The sequence below is a fragment of the Panicum virgatum genome, unplaced genomic scaffold, assembly GCF_016808335.1.
Source record: "Panicum virgatum strain AP13 unplaced genomic scaffold, P.virgatum_v5 scaffold_199, whole genome shotgun sequence".
Lineage (NCBI taxonomy): Eukaryota > Viridiplantae > Streptophyta > Magnoliopsida > Poales > Poaceae > Panicum > Panicum virgatum.
The window spans coordinates 317957-337550 of NW_024376263.1; the positions used below are offsets into that span (position 1 = coordinate 317957).

Consider the following 19594-nt stretch of genomic DNA (forward strand, 5'->3'; position numbering starts at 1 on the left):
AGGAATAGCAGAGCAGAGGATAGAATGGAGCAGGGGGCAAGGAGGCGGAGCGGAGGGAGAGCCGCGGCCGGGCGCCTGTGGCAAGGCCTGTCACCACCGAGCTCTGTTTCCTGCGCCCAATCAGCAGAGCCAGAGCAGCTCCTCCCGTCCTCCGTCTGTCACCCCCCACGCTACTGCTGCTGCGGGTGGCTTCGCTGCGAGCTCGGCGTCGGGTCAACGGCAACGGCGGCAGTCCTCTCTGTCCTCTCCTCTCCTGTCCTCTGTGTGTGCGTGATTGATTCCTGCGTCTGCGTGCGTGCCCAGGGAGCGGACGGGACTCGCGTCTGGGTGTGGGTGTGGGTGTGCGTGCGCGGCGGGTTCTTTTGCCTAGCTAGCCTTGGTTGGCCCGGATGTGTCTTGCGTGCGGGAGCAGACGTCTGACCGTTTTTTCTTGGCTCAAATCGAGCCGGACTCAGAAATTTCTACAATTAAATATTAGGGACATTAGCTAATCTTGCTGGGCCTGCATGCAGGATGCAGGGTTCAATTTTTCGGTCGAATTTCGCCGAAATTTCGGGGTTTTTTTCATTTTCGCTAGTTACCGGGAAGAGAAATTTCGGTATTTTTCGGTATTTTTCGTTTTCAAATTTAAAAATTCAAAAATATTTATAAAAAATTCGAAAAAAATTTGATAAAAAACTAGGTGTTCTTCTGAGCAAATAGGACTAGAACACACTCAAATCTAAGATCATTTGCTATGCTAAAATTGCATTTTAGTTGAAAAACAAGATTATTTGTAGTCTAATGAGGTAGAATTTATAGCTTTTTAGTATCCGACGCAGCTTGACATTTCTCCAGACCCCTCCTCGCTCTATACAAATTACATTTTAGGAATTCTCTATACAAATTGAATAAAAAAAATTCAAACACTGTCACATGATTTGATAACCAATTCAAATCATATTTGTCCTGGATTTAAAACAACTTTCAATTGGATCAACCAATGTCCCTGAAATTTAATAGGCATATCCGCAATAATAAGAATAATAAAAGTCTAGTTGAGACCTAAGAGAGAAAATGGAAGTTGTCACATGAAATGACAAGACTTTTAATTGGTAGTTTTTGAAATAATTAAATAACTTTCAAACCATTGCTCAAATGAAAAAGTTCCTGAAACAAAAGTTGTAGATCTCGAAAAACTGAACAAAGTTGGTATTCAAAAGTTTTTCATTTGACCTCCGAAACAGTACGAAAATCACAACGGACATCATTTTCCAGTCGAAATCACCGAAATTTCGGTCGAAATCACCGAAATTTCAGTCGGAATTCACCGAAATTTCGTTTTTTGAATTTGAATTCTCTTTCCGTTCGGAATTAGCGAAATTCGGCGAAATTTCGGTCGAAATTTCGTTTCCGGGAGTTGGCGGGATTCGGTAGAAAAACGAAAAGGTGAACCCTGCCTGCATGTCATGGGCTGCATGAGAGAGATGCTAATTCATCTTGGTGTTGGACGAAGCACAAGCGCCGTGTATACGTTCACGTACGCGCGCTCGACAAATATCTTAACCGGTCTAGAAACTTAGTCACCAAGGATAGCCTCGCCCTCACGGGTATTTAAGCATTAAGATGAATTCAATTCTTTTCATCTTATAAGCATAGTTTTGCATTCTCTATAGAGCCGGTTGCCGTCCGAGCGATGTTTGCGACGAAACGCCGTCGCGAGCCAGATCGATCCACTACATCTACACACGAAGGCTACCAAAACCACTGGTCGGACCTCAAGTACGGCTGCTGACTTGACGCCGCCAAGCATCATGGTGCGTATATACGTATGCATGTACAAGCCGTGCGTGCACGCAAGGCATGCACCTACGTCCAAAGGACATAGGGGAGGGGACGTATCACTAGTACTCACAAGTTCTATACAGACGGTTCGTAACTCATTTTTACTGGTGTTTTCCAGAACCGCCACTAGAAGGGGTCAGTGAAAATCAAACTTTCCACTGACGGTTAACTGAGAACCACCTGTGGAAATCGAATTCCACAGGCGGTTGTCCTATTGTCTTAACATAACTGCACGTGGAAATCGATTTCCACTTACGGTTATCTTAACACAGCCGCCTGTGGAAATCAATTTCCATAGACGGTTGTGTTAAGAACCGCATGTGGTAATTTTTTCACCTTTTTTAAAATTTTTCAAATTATCCCGCCAGTGATTTTCAAACCCTATTTTATATATACATCAATTATATGCAATTTAATTATATCATACATTTATATACATCAAAGTTTAATTATAGAAACATGCAATTTAATTATATCATACATTTATATACATCAAAGTTTTGGACTTACAATTATAAAGTTACACGTATATACATCAAACATTAAATATACATCAATGTTTTCACCTCTGCTTTAATAACTATCTCGACTAAGACTTAGCCTACTAATATCTGTTAGCTCCCTAAACTCTGGCCTTGCTAACACGCTGGTAGCATCGTGATATTTGCCATCGCATGGAATGACTTCTTTCAAGAGAAAAGAGCACAGGTACTCGACTGTGTTGTATAAAGCACCTTCGGTCATGTGATCCACCTTTTGTAGTTCAAATTGCTGGAAAGGAAGTTTATAAACATCATATATTTACACTTGATAATACATTTGCAACTTTAATGACAAAACTATATACATGGCTATTACTTATATTCCCTTATCAGGGTTGCTGATGTATCGTCCGTTCTCTCGCATGAACTCGCACACATAGAATCCATAGAGGACCGATCCTTTTGGTTGCTTGTGGCACTATATAACGGGAAAGTGGTTAATTAGCTGTAACATTGTCCTATGTATTGTACATGTATGATATGTATTCATAAATTTACATACTTACCAGCCAGTTATAAAATATTTCCCGTGGCTAGGGGTGGTAAAGGGCCCAACATTTTGAACTAGAAAATCTAAGGATCGGGCCCTAAAAGGGCCGGGCTCTAAACATATGTATTTTTGAACTAAAAATTTTAAGGGCTTTATTGGGCTGTGAAGAGGCCACTAGGGCCATGGCCCATTACCACCCCTACCCGTGGCTGCCCTTTTTTCGACGTCGTATCTTCCACCTTTATACTTATAAAACCTATATGCCCTATGATCTCGAATAGAATCACCATGTTATCCTTAAACTCTCATCGATTATTCTTAAACTCTCATCGATAAAAGTAAGCATGCATACCTTGGCTTACCGCTTTAAGTGGGTCATGAATTGTGCATATGTTGAAGGCGCGTAATCTGTGGAGTCTAGGATCGACCAGCACCTTTCCATCCCTGGGATAAATGATGAAGCAGATCTAGTGGTCTCTGCGCGAATCAAATTTGTGATGCATGTGTATTGAAATTATTAATTTTATGTATGCAAACTCGTACTTACCCAAAGTTGTACGGGGCCACTACGGATTCCCTATGTTGAAACTGAAGCATGGTGCGTCTTCTTCTGGCACTTGTTGTTCGGCTACTATATCACGGATTTGAGACAACATCTCCTATTCATGTAATAAAGTACACATGAAATCATGGATGTGTAATAGACATTGTAAAATCAACTAATTATGTACACAAACAAAATCATGGATGTGTACTTTACCTCATCTTCTTGTGGATCATAATTAGGGTCACGTTGTAGTTCACAACGAGCGGCCCTATCTATGCTAGGCGCAGGGTCGCTAGGGGTGTGGTATCCTGAACCATCGGATTGGTGGCCTTGTTCCTACGAATCACCCAGGTCCGTGTGGTGGGACCCTAATCCTTGGTCCTTGTTTGGAGAACTCATTGAGCTAACAAATATAAAGCCATAATAATTAATTAATTTTACATTCATCAAACATACATTACAAATTTTGACCATTAGCGAAAGGGTGAAGAGATGCTCTCCTATACTAGAATCTTTGTTACCTAGCTCCTTTTGAACTTTCAAAGGACAAAACGACTTGTAATTCGGAGAAATATTCATTTATACCCTTTTCATTACATATATAAAAAGACATAATAATTATTTATTATATACATCATATATATACAAATACATGATCATTTTTGTATTAATTTTTATATGACAAATTTTACATTTTTATAACCTTTTTATCCGATTTTTTCTGATTTTATTTTTACATTTTACATGATTTACTAATACTAATACTAATAAAAATTAAAAACAGCCAGCCAGTTGGGCCGGCCCACGCGCTGGCCAGTGGGCCCGCCCAGAGCGCCGCCGCCGGCCGGCGCTGCCGCTGCAGCTCGCTGTTGGCGCGCCACCGCTGAGGAGAGAGGGTTTACCGGCGGCGGGGCTCTCTGATAGTGCGACGGCAGTGGCGGTGACGGTGACGGGGCTCTCTAACGACGGCGACGACGGTGGTGACGGCGGCGGCGGTGACGGTGCGTCGACAGAGGAGCTTTGACGACGACGGTGCGGCGGCGGGGGTCACTGACGACGAAGACGTGCCGCGGCGGCAGTGGCGCGACCGGAGCTCTCCGAGGCTGGTGAGACGGCAGTGGGCGGGTCAGCGAGGTGGGCAGCGCGGCGGGGAGGGTGGCGTGAAAAAATTCGGCAGCCTAACGGCGCTCAGGGAGAAGAATGGTGCCACCGGACTTAGAAAATTTCGGGCGAATTTTGACGCGGGATATATATGGAGCATATTTCTACAGGCGGTTGGTATTACCAACCGCCCGTAGAAATGATTTCTACAAACAGTTGTCGGTGCGAACCGCATGTAGAAATGCATTTCTACAGGCGGTTGTCAGTGCGAACCGCCTTCTACAGGCGATGCTCAGTGCGAACCGCCGGTAGAAATGCATTTCTAAAGTTTGATTAATAATGTTTGTTTAATTTCTAGTAATAAAAATATGTCTTCAAAAATTAGGAAAATTTTTGAGTAAGTTATTTATGATTAATATAGCACATACAAAAAGTTGGGTCTTGTTTTGAGCACTTTTACTTAATTAATTCTAGCTTAATTGGAAAATGCCTTTCCTATAATATAATATAATAAATACCTAAATAATTAGGATGAATAGATAAATAATTTGGTGCTGGGTTTAGGGGTTAGAGTTTAGGTTTAGGGTTTAGGGTTTAGGATTTAGGGTTCGGGGTTTAGGGTTTATATATTATTAAGTACACTATTTAGGTATTATATATTATTTAGGTTTAGGGTTTAGGGTCTATGTTTATGTTTATATATTATTGAGCACACTAATTAGGTATTATATATTATTTTAGTTTCTCCCCTCCGTAACCAATAGGAGTGATTCGTCTCTCCAATGCACAATCTCCGGTCATTATAACCACCGTTCGTAATTTTCGGTCTTCAGTTCTCCCTTACACGTCTCCCACATTAATTAGGTGAATCAATCATCAGCACCCGTGGCATTTCCCCTTAATAATTCACTCACTCATAGAATATATACGCTCGCACGCGCGCACTCGTGGAAGTACACCAAATACTAGGTACTCCCTCCGTCCTAATATACAAGTCGTAACCACTTTTTATTCATGTTGATATGAACGGGGTGTCCTATCTTCCGTAAGGTGAAGGATAACTCGTTTTGGTCAGAGTGCGACACACCAATCCGGCTTCAAGTCAGCAACTCGAAGCCCGCAATCTTAACACCACAACTCCTCTGGTTATCAACCGTAGTCACAATCCGGTTGACCTCGCCGAGAAGGCTAATCCTTGCCTGCGAAACGAAGAATACAAGCAAGAACTCGAAAGAAATGCAGCACTCAAATTGAAGTGACAACTGCAGATGAATGATTAAGCTCGAAAGTTGGGGTTCTACAAACCGAAAGACGGCGACTGTTCAAAGACAGATTGATCTAAAGCAAAACCCGAACCCTAATGAGGGCGGCGGCTACTGAGATATAGGGGATAGGGGCGTGGCTCCCCTTGGACGCGCCCCTAATGGGCTCAACGAAGATACACGGCCCAAATGCCAAATTACGATGTCGCAGCACCGGGATAGATTCTGGACACCAACTTCCTTGGATAATTCCTGACGACTCAGAATGAGTTTGGGCCTGAAACCAATGCCAATAGAAGCTCCATGAAATTAGCTTTCCATCCATATGTGGATCGTCGAATTCGGACTTCGGATGTGGCCTGGGCGTCCAATTTATGTCAGGCTGCTCCTGGACTCCGAGGTGGACTCGAAGTTAAATTGTCAGGCCTGGACGCCGTGACTACTCGGTGTGTCTCCGTGACTCTGCCAGTGACCCTGCTCGGGGGCTGGGCACCACCTATGATCTGGCGTGTCTCCGTTACCCAGCCAGGGTTTCAAGGCCTGGACACCGCGACTACTCGGCGCGTCTCCGTGACTTTGCCAGTGACCCTGCTCGGGGGCTGGGCGCCACCTATGACCCGGCGTGTCTCTGTGACCCAGCCAGGGGCTCAGGGCCCGGACGCCGCGACTACTTGGCGCATCTCCGTGACTTCGCCAGCGACCCTGCTCGGGGGCTGGATGCCATCTACGACCCGGCGTGTCTCCGTGACCCAGCAAGGGCCTCAGGGCCCAGACGTCGCGATCCCCCGGCATGTCTCCGTGACCCAGCCAGGGCCTCAGGGCCCGAACGACGTGACTACTCGGCGCATCTCCGTGACTCCACCAGCGACCCTACTCGGGGGCTGGGTGCCATCTATGACTCGGCGTGTCTCCGTGACCTAGCCAGGGCCTCAAGGCCCGGATGCCGCGATCCCCCGGCATGTCTCCATGACCCAACCAGGGCCTCAGGGCCCGGACGCCGCGATCCCTCGGGCGTGTCTCCGTGACCCAGCTAGGACCTCAGGGCCCGGACACCGTGACTACTCGACGCGTCTTCGTGACTCCACCAGCGACTCTGCTCGGGGGCTGGGCGCCATTCACGACTAGGGATGGCACCCGCGGATGCGGGTGCGGGTTTGGCAAAAAAACACGCCCGCAGGCAAACCCGCGGGGTTGGGGAAAACCCGCCCGCAGGTAGACCCGCGGGTGCATTTCTGCACCCACATCTGGGTTTCGGGTGGGTTTCGGGTGCTGCGGGTTTGGAAACAGGGGCGGAGACAGGGGGCGGGCAGGGGCCTGGCCCCCCCTATGGTCCCCAAATTTCCATTATGAATTTAAATTTTGATTAAATTTTGATTAAATTTGTATGGTTGGCCCCCCTAACAATGAAAAAAATGGCTTCCTGGCTCCGCCCCTGTTTGGAAACAACTATAATAAGAATGCACAAATACCTCAATTTGAATAGTTAAACAACATATTTTCAAAGTAATAATAGCAAGCTAACAATAAATCTATAATTTCAAAGTCACAAATCACAATCCAACATAGTAGTAGCACCACAAATCCACCTTCTTCTTGAGCAAGCCGCCAGCAGGGGACGCCGGAAGCGAGGGAGGGGTGCATGCCGAGTGCCGCCTGGGGCCCACCGCCTGGGTGCCTGCCGAGGGCCACCTAGGCGCTTGCCTCCTGGGCACCTGGCTGCCTGCCGAGAGCCGCCAGTGGCCGGCTGCTGGGATAGGGAGGGGGCGGCGGGTGCTGCAGCTTGGTGCTTGGGCGGGCTGCCTGTGTGTGGCGGCTGAATGAGTTGCGGGTGGGGAATTTTGGATTGGGAGTTAGGGTTACATCCAGATATATTTATGTGTTGGATAAATGGGCTGGGCCAAAATGTTTTTTGGGCCAGGGTTTATGTATGGTGCGGGTGCGGGTTCATCCGCGAGTGAAATTCTAGATCCGCACCCGCACCCGCATATTGCGGGTTCGAGTGTGGGTGCACCCATGGGTTAAATTTGAGACCCGCACTCGCATCCACTGAGTCTGAAATCCGCGGGTACCCGCATCCGCGGGTTCAATTTCCAGCCCTATTCACAACCTGGTGTGTCTCTGTGACTCAGCCAGGGTCTCAGGGCTCGGACGCCGGAACCACTCGGAAAGTCTCAATGACTAAAACCAGGGCTTCAGGGTCAGGGAACCGAGTCGGATTCATGTGTTACGGCTATCTCGAGGTAGCTAAGGACCGATGTCCTCAGGGAGTCGGCATGGCAAAAATGTTTGCTTGGTGCTCAGGCATTCGATCGACAGAGGTCGGAGATCAGTTCTTTGACCCTCAAAATGCTTCTCTGAAATCTTTCGAGGCTCGGGGGCTACACCCAATGGGTGTGCCCAGGGGCGCATCCCATTCTGGATCTATAACAATGATGGACATTTCTAATGAGCACCAAAGGACTTCGTTCAATACGACAAGGTTCAACTCGGCCCTCCAGTGCTCGGGGGCTTGACGGAGGTAGATCTATGTACCTCCCTGCCGAGTGGGGTCCCCTAACCTGGGAGACTACCCTGCTCGGTGACTTGCTACGACTACTCGGCGTGCAGGACTCGGTTGTGCGCTGAAAGGGATCTTCAGTAGATCAGGATGAGAGGCTCCAGCTAGAAGCCCGGATATCTAGGGATCTTAACCGACCTCCTTCCTTGTAAAACAACCCGAGCATACCTTCCTTGTACCCCTATGGCTCCTAGTCTATAAAGAAGACGTGGGAAGACCCATAGGGAGCTCTTCTTTTTCGCAGCATTCCACAAACCCTAATACAACCCCGAACATAGGACGTAGGGTATTACGCACATTGCGGCCCAAACCTATCTAAGTCCCTGCGTCTTCGTGTTACCATCGAGCTCTTGGTCCTCAGATCCCCATCCTGAAACTCTACCACCGGGAAAACCCCTGGTGGACTGGTCGGAATAACAATCCGACACCAGGGGTCCCAAGATGAAGCTGAGGGGTCCGTCGCTAGGGGTCGAGGGTTGGGCTAAGGAAAGGGTGGCCCCAAGGGTCGAGGGAGGGCCGAACACGGCGGTGTGCTAAGGAGGAGGAGCAGCAGTACGAGCCGGAAGAGGAGAAGGAGGAGGAGGATGACACCGTAGCTTCCGCGGAGTCGTCTGGTGGTGAGGGGCAGGATGCGGAGGAGGACGCAACAGAGGAGGACTCTACTACACCGGCTGTCTGGTTGCGGGGTCCCTCGTGACTCCCGAACAGGTCGATTCCTCTTGCCCTACGCTTGTTGATTCGACCCTCTGGTCCCAGTAAGTAAATTTAGAAGTTATAACTATTTTTCATTTGATCACTTGAAAATCACAATAAACTTTAGATGTTACCACTACTAATATTTTATCTTAATCACTTTTGGCAGGAATTGGAGAATACTCAGTGGAGGTGCTCACAAGCGCAAGGTCAACGACATCCTAGGCCTTTTGTGCAGGGATCACTTCCCGGGCCTAGTCCACATTGGTGGAAGGTACGAGCCGGCCTGGACGTGGGAGCACTATGTCCACGCTCCCGATCAGCTCGATCGAGAAAACAGGTGCTTCGACAACAAGGCAGAGCGGGTCAAGGCTGAACTGTGAGTAAGTATTTCTTGCAATACACTCCTTAATACATCGCATTCATTTGACATATTTCTAAAAATTACTGGATATATCATGGTTATATGTAGGATTTCTACAGGTGTGAGGAGGGATACGAGGAACGCACATCGGTTACGTCTCACAACCGATGCATCAAGCTTGTAAAGGACATGCACTACGAGGCACAAGTCCAGTGCGTCATAAACTATGATGCTATGTTCCTTAATCAGAAGATCAAGTGTGTTACTTATATTTCACTTTTCATATGTTATTCACTTGATCACGTGTAGGTGCCTGCGTGGTGGTGCCGTAATGATTCAATGTGCTGGGAACGCATCGTGGACAAGTGGTTCACACCTGTGTGGGAGGCCGTGCACAACCCTTGTCGAGAGCGGCATTTGCTTACGCCAGGACCAGCGCATCATCAAGGAAGCCTTAGCAACGAGAAATATAGAGCTAGATGGGTATGCAATTCATTTCTTTAATCTAATGTTCAATTATGCATAATTTGTAAACAACATATTTTTTTGCAGTCCGAGGCACATCAAGGCGCTGAGTGCTCCCGGTTCATGGGATGGACTTTGGCTCACAAGGGCAAGGCGTCCGAGGTCACCTACAACCCGGACGATCCGCCCTCGGTGTACTCCAATCCCTCCGTCCATGCCCGCATCAATATGTACACAGAGGCGGGAAGGTAGGTCCATGGGCCCGACTGGGATCCGAGTGCCCATGACCTTGACGGAGAGGTCATCATGAGGGTGGGAGGAGGGAAGAAGCATGGCCGGTACTTTATAGGCGAGGGCACACTAGACACGGCTTCTACCCCCACTCTCGCCCAGATTCGAGCAAGGAACACGGACAGTGCCCCGCCCATACGCCCACGGCTATCCGCGGCAGAGCTTCGAGTACAGGAACTTGAGGTAAATCCTGATTTATTCATCGTTCATTTAATATGTATATAAATTTGCTTTGCATTGTAACATTGCAGTAAAAAAATGTAGGCCCAGATGGCGGCGCAAACGGCAGCACACGAGGCAGCAATAGCTGAGGAGAGGAGGATACGCGAGGAGGAGGCGAGGAGGGCGCAGGCCGAGGTTCAGTAGCATATGGCCCAGATGTACTCCTTCATTCAAGGTCTTTCGGTTCAGATGGGTCAACAATTACCTCCGATGGCATTCCCACTGATTCCGGCTACGGCTCCGACAACTCCTCCTATGAGGAACTTGACAACCTTGGTACTTTCATTTCAAGTATTAGAGACCTAGAGAACGTACAGATTTAGACTCACTTTGACCTAGAGATTGTAGTTTACTAAAAGTAGCTACTTCGATAAAATTTTGAATGTTTTAGATTGAAGTTTAAATAACATAGAGATTTAGAGTCACTTAGATAATTCTAAGAAATTTGAAATGTTTTAGATTATAACTTTTTCTAACTTGATTATTGTCTTAAATGCAATCTATATTTTGTTCTGCAGAATCAATCGACGGCGTCGAGTACGCTTGAGTTGTCACCGGGCATGTCACCGATGTTCCCTGGACAACAGTCGTTCACACCTCTGTTGGGGCCTCCGCCATTCTCCCCTCCTCAGTTCGGCCCTCCACCGTTCGACCAACCTCCATTGTAGAACTTAAGTTTGTATTTGTGAAATCGTGCTACTTTTAGACTTTCAGTTTGTGAACTTGTCTACTTATTACTCTGGATTGTGAACTTGAGGTCAGACGATGTGAATTTGACTTGCCTGTAAGCCTTATTATGCTATATATATGATGTCTGTGATATTTGAGCCTTATTATGCTATATATATGATGCCTGTCATATTTGTTGTGATATATAAATATTACATTTGATATTTGTTTGTTTGGGGTCATTTACACGTTAAAATACAAAATAAATAAATTATGTTTGGTCACTTTGCCGTGTGCCTAGATCCTAGCACACGACAAAGTGACCATTTGGGGATTCCTGTGCAGGCAAAGCGACCTAAGCTTCGCCGTGTGCCTCTGATCCTGGCACACAGCGAAGTTCGAATCTTTGCCGTGTGCCTCGGATCCAGGCACACGACGAAGTTCGAATCTTTGCCGTGTGCCTTGGATGCCGGCACACGGCAAATCCGGAAGCCAGCGCCGCCATCATCGCGTCGTCACTGTCCCCGCCACGACCCCGCCGTCATCCACTTTAATTTGCCGTGTGCCCGCTCTAGCACACGGCAAAGGGCTAGTGGCCGTGGGAGCTTCGCCGTGAGCCGCGCATGGCAAATATGTTTGCCGTGTGTTTTGGGGCCTTCGCCGTGTGTCTGGGGCACACAGCAAATGCGCGGAATCCGGTAGTGACCCCTTTAGATCGGCCCTGTGGATATTATAGATCATCTCAAGTGATATGTTGCGTCCAATTATATTTTTTCACTTCCTAGTATATATTGATGAAGATATGATAAATTGGTAGGCGGACTCGGCACTAGTTAGGTACTTTTTTATATAATTCTTTAAGATTTATTAAGTTTGTTGTACAATTAGACTTGGAATTGGGGATTTACTCTAAATCAAACAAATTAAGCACTTTTAGACTATCGCTATTGTATTTATCGGTATGTGGATTGATTTTAGCACTTTAAGCGCTTACATAAGTGGCCCTAGCTAGGCATGAAATTCTGCTAGCTCCGCCACTATATGTATCTACATATATAATATATCTAGGTGCATAGTGAAATCTACAAATCTAAAAAAATCAAAACGACCAATAATAATTTAGGATGAAGTGAGTACCAAGCATTATCTGCTAGCAAGGATAAAACTGTCCACTCTTTTGGACAAACTACCACCACGATCGTCCATCGGATTAACTTTTTCTCTCGAGTCCTTTCCCTCAAGCCTAGGACTAGGACGAGAGACTCTCTTTGAAGCTCAATCTAGCCCAAAAACTTTGCAAGTTCTAGTTTTAATAGTTCGTTAGAGAACCAAAACAGAACTTCCATGCCTTCAAAATGTTAGGGGGCACTGCATTTTTCTACATTGAGATCCTCTATACTCCAGGAGAGATTCGATTTTCGTTCTATCTTGTGCTATTGGGGACTTAATTCGAAGGGAGTTATCTAAAAAACTTACCAAGATATTAGTTTTAGTACAACTATTAAATAAAAATTTCCACTTTCAAGTAAAATACAAAGCTAAGCCTTGATTATAGCGCAGTATTAGACTTATTAGTCTGAAACTTTAGTATTGTAAGCTTTCTGTTGAGTCAAGTTCTTCTACCAAAAGTTTAATTTGAAGGTGGGATTCCAGTCCATTATAGTTGAACTGAATTTTTAGTCCTGGGTTACAACCACGTGGACTTTAACTATTGGTATAGCTGTTGCTGCATCTGAAATCTAATGTTTGATTTGATAATGATATGAGGTTTGACTTTGGCTAGACACTGAAGTTTAGCTAGCATAAAAAGAAAACAAACCTGGAAAGAAAGTGGAGAAAAGTATATACACAAAAGGGAACTAGAGTTTTATTACTTAACTAACATGACAAGTATATCTTTCCTTACAATGCATGATAACAACATGCCATAATGTGGTTTCGATGCCATACAAATGTTGATCCTAATATATTGACGTTTTTTGCTTCCAAAATAGCATGACTCTTTCGTGCGGGCAGTACGCCCAGTTCATGTCATGGGAGGGCGGTAGCCTCGGGTCGCCGGCGCCAGAGCGGCAGAGGACCCCGACCCGAACATGCGTGAGGACACTGAAGCCAGAGCGCGGCCGCGTGCGCCGCCGCGTCGACCTCCACGGTGAGCAGGACAACGATGTGCTAGCATCTGTATGAGTTGAACAAGGCCCCTTCATCAATCATGACTATACGATGCAACGGACGGCAAGCTCAACTATTGCAATGGCAAAGGAACCAGTTCGTTGCTTCCAGTTTTCAAGAAACTCATTCTGTTCTTGACACATATATTATTAGTATTGATTGGCTATTTTACTTGCTGAAGAGAGAAAAACTTTATGGCCATCTTCCACTTTACAAGTAACAGCAAGTTTAGTTGATATGCATGCCCAGAACTAGCTAGAATTGTTCCTGGGTTGAGAATGCAAGAGAGGGACACGTGCTTCTCTGCGGGTTTTTTTTTTTTGGGGGGGGGGAGTATGTGCGAATTTTGGTGCCGTGGACGTGTGGTTCCCGATAAATCCACTCCAACATTTTCATGCCCAAGCTCTTTACTACAGTAAAGCCACGGCATTAAATTGCTTATGTGCATGCAACATGATAAGCAATTTAATGGCTTTGTTGTACTGAAAAGAGCTTGGGCATGAATGGCACGATTGCCAAACGCGCCATGCCATGCATGGCGAGGGGCATGAACCAACTCTGCTAGCTGTAGTTACTCCAGCTAATTAAAGCAATACCATGTACCAATAAAAATTATATAGAGAACCCAATAAAGCCAATCAAATATACCATTGCATATGTATTTATTGAGGATCTAAAAAAACCAAATAAACAACACTGTTTTCAATTACAATTTCCATAATTGGGGCAACAAGGTGATTTCCTATGATGAGTAATGTGTCTACAATTTTCTAAAAGAACAGTCAGAATTTCCGGATTCATAGATCTCTCACTTAGAAACAAAAAGGTAGAATATACGGCAGTTTTCAATTACAATTGTCATAATTGGGGCAACAAGGTGATTTCTTATGATGAGTAATGTGTCTGCAATTTTCTAAAAGAACAATCAGAATTTCCGGATACGTAGATCTCTCACTTAGAAACAAAAAGGCAGAATCCGGAAAATTCCATCATCTAATGTTTTTGGAAAAACTACTGTCACATAAGCTGAAACTCAAAAAACCAGCAAAGATTCATAGAGCAACGATATGTTAAAGTTCGGATAGTCATCTACTAATAATAAACAATACACTGGATAGTAGCTCAAAGTCTTGTTACACTGTGGCAAAGCTTTGGATTCAGATTTTCTGGGACTAACAGTACTTTATACCACCAAGAACTGAATGTTCTGGTGGCACAAAGAAGCCTGGATCCGGTGCAAATGTGCAATTGCTGGAGCTATCGCAACTTTGGCACCCAAAAACCAAAAGATCCCACCCAAATAAGCCAACCTACTGATAACCTTGTGTATTCCATGAGAACAGCAGTGGTATCCAGTGTTTTCAATTTACAGACACCATCATACATATAGGTGAACTGATGGTACTACCTTTGCCTAGCTTATCGGCGCTCGATGCTGACATCCCACTGGGTAGTTTCAATGATTTCGAAAGTGCAGACATCGCCCACCCTGATCTTGTTCTCATAGCAGAATCTATTCCAACCTGATCCAATCAGCTGGCTGCAATTCTGGTAGGGATGAAGACGCGCCAACCAAGATGAGGTGCTAGCGCTACTCGGGGAGGTTTTGAGAGTGATCATGCAAGGTTTTCGTAGTCCATTCACATTGCAGAAGGACAATGGCAAACACTGCAAGAATTGCAATCTCATTGGTCAACCAAATGATTTCTGTAAGGAATTGTTGACAATCCATGTATAATAAGCAACTGTTCTGAATTCCTGATCATGTCGAGTTTGATAACATTTTCTTGAAATGTATATATATGACAAACATTATCAAGAGCTGATATTATATGTCAGAAATAAATACTGTAACATATTGATTTGTTTCCTCCTGTGACAGCATGCAAGTAAATACATATTATCGGCAATGAAGGCATCAAATGAAAATATCGGCTTCCTCTTAGATGCAATATCCTAGCAAAATTTCAGTTCATAAAGATGCTAAAACTGGGAACGAACTTATTCAATTTGTAACTAGTCAATAGAGAAATGATTGTGCTTACAAACTGCCTTTCGATTGTGCTATCGTTCATCGCCTTCTTTATCCAAGCTGGTGGCCCAATCCCAAAGGCACACTTTGTCTTAGATGATTCCTCATTCAAAGAGGTCTTGTAGATTTTTTGTCTCATTTGTTCTTTATTACCTGACCTTTGGCTCTTGCTCTTCCACTTCTGATTAGAGGTAGAAAGAGATGTGCTTCAGTAATTAAGCAGATACTTTGTCAAAATAAGGGCTTTACTATATTGGTTTGTTTTCCTCTTGTGATAGCGCAATCATATATATTATTAGTGATTATCAATTAAAGCATATTTATTCCAATAAGCTTGTCAGTGAAAGTCTTAGATGCCATATCCTAGCAAAATGCAGTTCATATATTCTTGCTAAAATTGGGAACAATTTATTTTACTGTAACTTGCTCATATCAATAGAGAAAAGATGTCCTTACAATCTGATTTTGAATTGAGCTGCCATTAATCCCCTTTATCCAAGCCGGTGGCCCCATCTCAAGGGCAGATGTTTTCAATGATGCCTTGTTCAAAGAAGCCATGGAGCGTTTCGGCCTCATTTTCTCTTCACTACTTGATTTGTCATTCTCGCTCTTACGCTTCTGGTTAGAAGCAGAAATAGATTCCTGAGTGTTATGAGTCTTATGTTAAATTTGATACTTCATAAGACAAAGCAACAAGTGCCTCAGTGTTTAACTCACATAGAATAACTGATTTATCATTTCCTCTTTATACCGCGTGATAATGACATGCCACAATGTGGTTTCAATGATATTGAAGGTGCCGATGTCACCTTCCATGAGATTATTCTCCTTGCAGAACGTTGTCCAACCCTGCTTAAGCATGTAGCTCTTATTCTTGCGTGGAAGACCACACACCTGCCAAGATTCAGTACTGATCATTGAGGTCTTTAGCGTAATCATGCAAGGTTCCCGCAACCCAATCGCATCACAGAAAGACGTTGCCAAAGCCTGTAGCAATTGCAATCACATGAGTTTCAGTATGTGGCTGACGATTCACTATACATTACAGTAGATGAATATAGATTGCCAGATCTAAAATCTACATTTCTTGGGCATGATAATAACATCTTGAAGCACATATGCATGGCAATTTTTTTACATCATCTTATATTATATCTAAACCTGTACTTTTATATAATTTTATATTTCTGTTAGCAAATTTATCAGACACGTTTTAATATAATGGTTGTGCTTACAAGTTCCTTAACCGTGTGTTTGGTTCCGGGACCTAGTGGGTTGAGTTGGTTCCATCCTTTGTTTTGGGATGGCTCTAACCCATCTTATGTTTAGTTAATAGTTTTAGGTTGGGTTGGTTTCATCCCATTTTTTTGTTTGGTTGGAGGGATTGGAAAAAAGGGGTCAGATGGTATATTTGACACCGTTTGCTACAGTACTCATGGGTCCCACTTGTCAGGGTCACACCCTATCTTCTTCCTCACCGCAGCGGATCCGCTCAGCGCCCCCCCACCCCCACCCCCGCGCCTCCGCCCGCGGCCGTGCGTGCCGCTCGCCGAGCACGCCGCGGATCTCCGCCGCCCGCAGCCACGCACGCCGCTAGCCCAGCCCGCCGTGGACCTCCGCCGCCCCCGCCCGTGGCCGCGCGCACCGCTCGCCGAGCCCGCCGCGGACCTCCGCCGCCCCAGCCCGCGGCCGCGCGCGCTGCTCGCCGAGCCCGCGCCAACCTCCGCCGCCCCGGCCTGCGGCCGTGTAGGCCAGGCCGTGCGCAGGCCAGGCCACGCCGTTGGGGGCGGCGCAGGCCAGGCCGGCTAGGTGGAGCAGCTGCTTCCCGTGCGCGCAGGAGGGGGGCTGGCTCTCATCGCCGCCGACGTTCGCCTGCGCCGGCCTCCACCCGCGCTCCTGCACCACGCCCGCCATGCTCGCGAGCTGAAGCTCTGCCTGTGCCATGCCCGCGAGCTGGAGCTCTGCTCGCGCCGGCCGACGCGCCCCAACAGGAGGAGTAGGAGCAGAGGGCGTCGGGGCAGGGAGGAGGGCGCCGGCGATGCAGGGAGGTGGAGGGAGGCGCAGCGCTGGGGACGGCGGCGCTCGATGCGCTCGAGGCTGGGGGAGAGAGAACGAGGAGAGGAACGACGCGACGGCGGCAGTGGAGGCGATGGAGCTCGAGGGCCGGGCACGGGAAGGAGATGGAGACCGACGGGTGAGGGACGGAGAAAATGGGGTTGGCTCCGTTCGCCAGATTTTGGCGGATGCAACCGACCCGCATATTACAAGAATATTCGGTTCCTAAGTTGGTTCCAACCTCTCTCACTCTCATCCAAACATCATAAAAAGGGGTTGGCTCCATTCGGATTGGACTCCACCACCCAACCAAACAGACAGTAAGTGTGTTGGCATTGATCTGCTTCTTTATCCATGATGGAGATCCATTTCCAATCTCATAGACAGATTTCTTCAGTAATGTTGCCTTGTTCAAACGAGTCATGGGCCCTTTTGGATTCTTTCCTCTGTCCCTGCCACATCTCTGTGTGCAAGCAGATGGCTGCTCTTCCATATCTAGTAATGTACAACAAACCAAATATGTAATTCATTAATTCACTCGACAATATCAAAAATATTATACACATGTTTATCTTTTGCTCACCTTGTTCCATTCTGATGTCTTTGTTTCTGGACCCTCTCTGGCATCCATCATGCTCAAAGACTTTGACTGTACATACCATATTCCCTTCGTACTTTAACAGCAAAGCATTAGCATCAGTAATTCCATGAGACGCCAGAAACTGCGGCCAACCACCTGTTAAGAAGAGGTCTGATTGATCCATTTTGAGCTCAATCTGACCAATTTTGCCAGGGGGTCTGAGAACAACAGTCATGTAACTGTTCAGGTTCTCCTTAGAGATGCATTGTTCCACAAACTTAGTAGGTATTAACTGCAAGGACACATAAAAAGATTAAAGTCGTATCATTCCAGTAAGAGAAGTAAGGAAACAATTTGCAATGAACAGTGTGCGAACCATCTTTTCCAAGGATTTTGGTGGAAGCACACTTATAAACTGTGGCTTATGGAGGGAACCTTTGCCGCTCGGGATTGCGCTAACTGCACAATATGAAATGTAACTGCAGACAATCAGCTTGACTGAAAGCAGAATCACACAAGTAATTTCTAATTGGCAATACTGAACTAGAACTTAATCAAGAGCGCATATACTAAGTACAGACAAATATTCAGGATTCCTGATCCCAATTATATACTAAAATCATTTCTTTGTCAATCTTATAAGTATGAGCCATATATGTAAGGACTCTATCATTCAATATCATAATTGCCGTTTCATAGTTCAAGCTGATTGTCACCAACATTACTGGTCTCTCTGTTCCATCGTCTTTTTTTAGCACAGATATCCAACTTCAAGAAGAGGCAAGGTTCGGATTTAGTGAAGGCTTAACTTGCACAATGAACTCAAAAGATGCTATTCAGTCAAGTATACTTCACATTTACAATGAACTGAAAAAGAGGGTTTTCTTGAATCATTTGGCACCTTGCATGAGGGGGAAATGAAAGGTGGAATCTTTACCTGCAGGTGGAGCGCCGATCTCCCGGAGGCAGCAGCTTCTGTCGAAGGCCTTGACGGTGAGCAGGCCGCGGCCGTGGTGCCGGACGACCAAGAGCCACCCACCTTCGACGCCGCACGCGTCCGCGAACTCCGGCCACCCGCGCCCCAAGAACGCGCCGTCGCCGTCCCACCCGACCTCGGGCCAGACCTCCTTGCCGGAGGCGGGCGGGCCGACGACGTGGGCCTCCCCGGCGCCGATTTCCTGGGCGAGCTCGTCGGGAATGCGCTGCAGAGCGGCGAGATGAGTTAGTTTCCACGGCCGGAGTCACCGGCGGCCAAGCGCGCGGCGCGACGGCGAGGGCGCTCAGGTTCTCACCAGGCTGTCGCAGATGAAAGGAAGCAGCACCCGTAGGTGCTTGCGGGCGGCTGCGCCGCGGCCGCCAGACGAAGCCATTGCCGGGGGGGGGGGGGGGGGGGGGGGGGGATAGCGGGAGAGATAATGGGAGTTGTAATAAAAGTCAAACTTGCTTTATGGTGCGACCATGATTTTAACGCCGCGACCTATGATGGGAACCAAACACGCCCCGTTGTATCGAACTAAATTAAATTCTTATAAATTTCTAAAGATGCAATTAGATTTTATAAATTTCAAATGTGGTTACTTTAGTAGACACATACTCAATTCTCACCTCGATTCTTTCTCCCCCTCTCTATGGTCTCACTCCACAGTCCACACTAGTCCCCACTCGACTCCTTTCATCTTGGGCGACCAATGCAACCACTAACATCCTCTCTTATCAAATAATGGAAGA

General features: G+C 46.3%; 1 protein-coding gene across 1 annotated transcript; it reads right to left on the reverse strand.

Annotated features, from left to right (window-relative positions):
- Window positions 1–14317: 14317 nt before the first annotated feature.
- On the reverse strand, window positions 14318–19239 carry LOC120693887 (putative B3 domain-containing protein Os04g0346900). Its single transcript, XM_039977087.1, has 10 exons — window positions 19159–19239; window positions 18804–19068; window positions 18243–18325; window positions 17870–18158; window positions 17611–17781; window positions 16467–16477; window positions 15949–16218; window positions 15688–15873; window positions 15245–15412; window positions 14318–14867 (listed from the first exon to the last, which is right to left on the reverse strand). The coding sequence occupies exons 1-10, from the start codon at window positions 19234–19236 to the stop codon at window positions 14619–14621; spliced, it is 1770 nt and encodes a 589-aa protein (XP_039833021.1). The 5' UTR covers window positions 19237–19239; the 3' UTR covers window positions 14318–14618.
- Window positions 19240–19594: the final 355 nt, after the last annotated feature.